A 6,428-nucleotide genomic window follows, 5' to 3' on the forward strand; every position below is an offset into this window, starting at 1 on the left:
TCTACAACTACAACATGAACCACTTTCTTACTTTCAACTATAACATTAAACGTAATAGGAGAATGAGTTGAATTCCACAATAGAAATAATTACATTAGTAAAAAGGGAAAACGAAAAAAGTATAACATATTTTGAATAAGGACTACAAAAATGAAAAACATGAGCGCAAGCAAGCACACATTTATATACACAAGAAATACAATAATTGTTGCAATTGCCCAAGGGGCACGGAGTAAAAATTGTTGTAAACGCCCTATGACACCAAGTATCGTATCATGGCCAATACTTGTTTCTGGATTAACCATGACACGTCCTTGTGATTCATGTATTGGATTCCACTGTGGTGTATTGCGATGCCTTAAATTGACATTTTGCATAGTGGTAACATATTCATCACACCATTGGAAGAACCCACATAATAGGCACCTATAGTACATCCTATTTGGATTATTAGGGCTTGTCGATGCTTTCGTAGCACAATCTAAACTTTATTTAGGGCATTGTTGAGGTGTATATCCTCGATTACTTGTAGAATCAGATGACATTAATAGGGCCCACAATAAAAATGCAAAGATCATGACAAATTGCAAATGCAAAGCTAAATATGTAAATATTTATTGATTTCACTATGTGTATATCGTGTAAATATTTATTGACTTCACTATGTGTATATCGTTGTGTATAGCAAATGCAAGGTCAAAGATAATGAAGGGACCAACAACACATGCGGTGAAATATCACAAGCGAAAAATGAAATTTAAAATTTTAACAAGAAGCCCTATTTCGTCATTCACAATCATTCAACTTCAAATCTCAAACTAAAAAACTTTAATTTTGTTCCAAAATGATGATAATGCCAAAGGATGTACAACGTATTATTTATCAACATACATACTGAAATTTCGTTGAAAGAAAAATACAAATCTACCTTTGAACTTTAGTCCAAAAGAATGGTATCAAATGATAGTAACCCATGAGCAGTCGTATTTATTTTTCTTCTGATTGATAATCTTTTAAATGGAGTTATTTTTACCACACATTTGAACCTCCTCTTATAAAAGTTCGGATGCACCCAAGATGAGAGAGATAGAGAGAACAAATCTAGATGGAGATTTTGCAGAGATAGAACTGTGATGGCAAAGCAAAAGCAAATGTTGGAATCATTTGCAGGTAGTTTGGAGAGAGAGAATGGTGAAGAAATATTGGTAAATAAATCATAGTAAATGTACAAGACGAAGACATAATTTAATTCATAAATAAATCCAGCTATAATGGATAGTAATATAGGTGGAATTCTAGCCTTCAGATCTTCATTATGTGGTTCAGAATACATATCACCATATGATTTTGAATTTTTTTTATAAACCTAATTAAAATGAAAATTTGGTTGTACATATCTAACACTATTGTGCATAATACAAATATATATGAAAAAAGTATTTTCATTAATTTAAAATGACCAAATTACCCTAATCATTTTTCAAAGGTATTTCAGTCATTTTATATTTTGAGAAATATTTTTTATTTATGTTTTAATTTTGCCCCCTATGTTTTAGTACACATGTCTAAAATTACATTATGATCCGATTTCTACAAAAAAAAAATTAAAATTCATTTTGTGATATGCATTATGAACCACATGATGAAAATATGATGGCCCCTATTCCATCTATATTACTATTCACTATAGAGGTCCAGTTATTGTTAACTTTTTCCTATATATGAGTAAACCTTAGAATAGCTATACAACTATAATGAATAGTAATATAGGTGGAATCTTAGCTATTAGATCTTTATCATGTGGTTCATAATGCATATCACCATATGAATTTTAATATATGGAAATGCTGGCATAGACTCACTGGCTCATAGTTATATATGAGCTCAACGGCCCATATTCAATTAGAGCTGATCCAATGATCACAATTTCATTTCATATTTGAATTTTAGTTTTTTTTCATATATCTAAGTCACTTGAAATTTTGGGCACGCATTTTTTTAAAAAGAAAAAGTTTATATAAGGATGCAACCTTGCAATGTAGAACTACAGATGCACCTAAAAAATCCATCGGAAAGGTAGTTTTAATGTTGAAAAACCATTTGATTGATCATATTGATATTGAGATGTATGACCATGAAAAATAAAAAGATTTTAAGTATCAGAAATAGTGCATTTCACAATATATTATCTACACCGTCCATTTTCATGATTTTCATATGTTTATAGATCTACTTGATTTTAACCATTTTTGAAATTTAAAATGTTATAATTAGACATAAAAATAGATTTTAAGATAATCTTAATAATATTTTACATCAAAATTATATACCATGATAAAATTTGAAGGTGCACCTTACCTCTACAGCTACGAATGCATCCGTATGCCAACTGCACCTTTTTAAAAATAGGAGAATCTAATAAAAATATCAAAAAAATAAATTGAAAAAATAAATTGATTAAAATACATTTGAAAATATATTAAGTGCATCTTGATGAGAAGAATAGACACTTAAAATTTTATATGATTTGGATTTGTAGAAAAAAATTAAAATTAAAATATGAAATGAGATCGTGATCATCAGATCTGCCCAGATTGACTGGGCCGTTGGGCTTATATGTAATTATGAGCTAGTGGACGTACGCCAACATTTCTGATATATATATATATATATATATATATATATATATATATATATATATATATATATATATATATATATATATATATATATATATATATATATGGGACTAGCCAACTAGCTCATATGAACATATGAGCCCAACGGCTCAGATTGAATCTGGGCCGATCTGACGATCACTGATGTCCGGTAGTATTTGAATTTTATTTATTTTTTTACAAATTCAAATCACTTAAAATTTTAAGCAAGTGTATATAAAAAATAGATGAATATTTAAAAAATATCAAAAAAATATTTTACATGAAATAAATTGACCAAAATACCCCCGAAAAGCTTCAGGGGGTCTTTTGGTCTTTTTTTTACGAATAATTTTTTTACATTTTTATTAGGTCCGCCTTTATGAGAATAACACACACCTAAAATTTTAAGTAATTTGGATTTGTAGAAAAAAAAAAATTCAAGTACTACCAGACATCTGTGATCGCCAGATCGGCCCAGATTCAATCTGGCTCATATGTTCATATGAGCTAGTGGGCTAATCCCAGCTTTTTCATATATATATATATATATATATATATATATATATATATATATATATATATATATATATATATATATACATAAATTTTTAAAAAAATTGACCTGCTTCAAGAAAGGGTGTATACAACATTTATATTTATATTGTATACCATCTATAAATATAATATAAATATAAATATAAATGTAGAAAGGCGTCGTATAGGATTATTACTCATTTAATAAATGATGAGTTAATATGAAGATTTTTTTTTCTCAAATTAAAGATGAATCCCCAAAATTTAAGATAGAAAGAGTAGGGGTATCGCCATATGCTTATATTCCCGAAGAATAAAAAATGGGCAAAAGGAGACCATTGAATTTTGTCCATTGTTGTAGAAGTATAAGCGGAGAGAAATGGATAGACCCTATTTTGAAAGAAGAAAAAAGCCGGAGAGAAGTGTGTTATACGTTACATCAACCAAGAAATCATGATTGAGAAAGCGGTGGAGGCTCTCAGCACGAGGTCGGCACATTATCATTGCTCTAGAGAGAGAGGGTTTTAGAGAGGAAGGCCGTTAGAGAGAGAGGGTTTTAGAGAGGAAGGCCGTTAGAGAGAGAGAGTGAGAAAGATTATTACGCTCTAGAGAGGGACGGTTTTAGAGAGAGAAGGCCGTTAGGGAGAGAGAGAAAGAAAGATTATTACCTCCTCAAGAAAAGAATCAGGTCTGCCAATTTTGTACGTAATCCCAACAACGACTACCTTCCGTACTTTGCTCTCGTGAACCAAGTGCACTTCTAATGAGTATCTAATCAAACAAATCCCACCGTCAATTTGGTCAATAAAGGATGCGGTGGCCAAGTTCGCGCATGTAAAAATACGGGTCCCTTAATAAATTTATTTTCAAAATAAAATTCTAAAGAATATATAATCTTTAACATGTTGAGAATGAATATAAAAAAATAAAAATAATAATTTTATTAAAAAAACATTTGAACCGTTTGTTTGTCCGAATTGTTTCTAGATGAACCATGTATTTGTATCCATCTTTAAAATGGATTGATGTTTTTACCTCACTCAGTCCAGCGCGAATGTAACAATTGTTTATCATTTAATCAGAAGTGTAAAAAGACAGAGACACATACACAACATAATTGATTAATTAATATACCTTGAACCATTGAAAGTGTGCTCGGAGGGTGAATGCCAATGACATTGTTTCAGAACATACTCCCTGTGGTTTATTTCAAGTGTTCCAGCTCCACTTTCCTCCCACTTAAGCTGCCACAACAATTTATGAACGAGTAAAGACAGAAGAATGTTCAGTTGGGTGAGACAGAGACAGATACCATTATATCATGGCCTCTGTTCTCTAGGATTGCTTTAGCGGGCTTATATTCCCTCTTTAAGCGCCCCAGATTTGGCAGAACCTCCACCCTTTCTTGAAGCAGGTCAATTGGAGACTGCATATCCCCATTGCTACAAGCCGCCCATTAGGGATGGAGCTCGCCCCAGTGCTTCGGCCCCTTCTCACTGCCTTCCAAATAATCAAACTCTCTCTCATCCTCTACCACCCATTAAACCAAAACATCATATGAGAGAGAGAGGTCAAAAAAGCGAAAACCAGAAATAAAGTTGCGAAGAGGAGATCAAAAAATATTATGGGGATAGAGGAGAGAGAGGGGAAACACAAAAATTGCAGTATACAACGAGGGTGGCAGAGATTACCAATTTCCTGAGAAGCCGAAGGAACGGATTGTGTTATGATGAAAAAAATAATGAAAGAGGACCTGAACCAAAGGCTAGTCCTGCATAGATCCATGGCGATCCTCTCTCTACAAAATGTGTTACTCATTATCTCTCGCTCTAACTCAAACGAATATGGATGTAGCGTCCCCCTTGGGCTTCAAATATATGTAGGCTCGAAGATTTGGTTGTGGGTTTCTTCTTTCGAGGAAGATGAATTGAAATCCACAAAACATTAAAAAAACCAGGGAGGAGGAATTGATAAAGGGTTTTCAAAGTTCGTGCCATCGTGATGGCTACAATAAATTACGTAATATTTTTGGTAATTAGTTGTCGTTCGTTGTTATTATTATTTTTTTTTGTCATTTCTTCTTTTGGGGGAAGGTAATTTGGGGAAAAAAGGTATCAACTTTCCAACAATGTTTGGGGAAGGTAATTTTTCCAACAATGTTTGGGGAAGGTAATTTTGGGAAAGAAGGTATCAACTTTCCAACAATGTTTTAAAAATCCCCCGGATCTTGTCAAAAATCGGAACCCAACGCGGAGTCGGGCGATCTAGATCCGAAATCACCCGGCCTATCTCGAATCTGGCCAAAAATCGGGATTAGGCATTTTAACGGTACAAAAGTGGTGTATTACTAAAATTGAGAGGAACTGCGCTGCCAAGGTCATATTGAAACTATCAAAGCTTGCTTCAAGCACAACCTCTTACACTCGACTGAAAAGGGTGGAATTTATACAAGTTGTGCCTTTCCTTCGATGTCGTTGTGGGACAAATCCTTATATTTTTTCTTCTACTGTAATATTGCTTGCTCTGGGTAAAATAAGAAGATGACAATATAGTATTGGTTGGTGTGGGTAAAATAAGAAGATGAAGATGATGAATCGTTGGATGTGAATGAAGAGAGTCGAACCTTCCAACTTTTCTTACACCCGCCTCACTTTTTATTCATGAGTAATTTAATATTAAATGGTACATTTTTTAGGCAAAAAATGTATTTTGATTTTTTTAATATCATAATAATAAAATTTATGGGAGGTTTTATTTTTGTTTTTAATCATATGATATGGAAGTGTTTTCTAATAATTTTTTTAGCATGTTTATTATGATATTATAATTAATAACTATATATTGATAACCAAATCTTATATTTTATTTATTAATTTATTTGTATTATAAATTATATAATATATTATTTTTCTTATAGTTGTCAATAAAAATATTTAAATTAGATGATATTATAAGAAATTTTAGATTTTTTTATTTATAAATATTTTATTAAATATAAACAAACAATTTCAATTTCAGTATATAATATTATAGTTAGTTAGGTTGTAATGTATTATTTTTGTTTATTAATTTATTAAACCAAATATTATATTTTATTTATTAATTTATTTACACTACAGGTTATGCAATGTATTATTTTTTATTATAGTTGTAAATTAGATTTTTAAATAAGATGATATTATAAGACAAATTTCAAATTTATTCTTATTTGTATAGTAAAATGATTATAAAATA

At 31.0% G+C, this 6,428-nt stretch overlaps 1 protein-coding gene across 1 annotated transcript; it reads right to left on the reverse strand.

Annotated features, from left to right (window-relative positions):
• Positions 1-832: 832 nt before the first annotated feature.
• On the reverse strand, positions 833-5,178 carry LOC110007395 (alpha carbonic anhydrase 7-like). The gene is made up of 5 exons (XM_088865331.1): positions 4,886-5,178; positions 4,507-4,724; positions 4,329-4,438; positions 3,863-3,965; positions 833-1,128 (listed from the first exon to the last, which is right to left on the reverse strand). Exons 2-5 carry the CDS (start codon positions 4,624-4,626, stop codon positions 1,102-1,104), a joined length of 360 nt encoding a protein of 119 aa, XP_088721457.1. The 5' UTR covers positions 4,627-4,724; positions 4,886-5,178; the 3' UTR covers positions 833-1,101.
• Positions 5,179-6,428: the final 1,250 nt, after the last annotated feature.

Source organism: Amborella trichopoda, chromosome 4, assembly GCF_054954075.1.
Source record: "Amborella trichopoda isolate Santa Cruz 75 chromosome 4, AtrichopodaSantaCruz75HAP2 v2.0, whole genome shotgun sequence".
Lineage (NCBI taxonomy): Eukaryota > Viridiplantae > Streptophyta > Magnoliopsida > Amborellales > Amborellaceae > Amborella > Amborella trichopoda.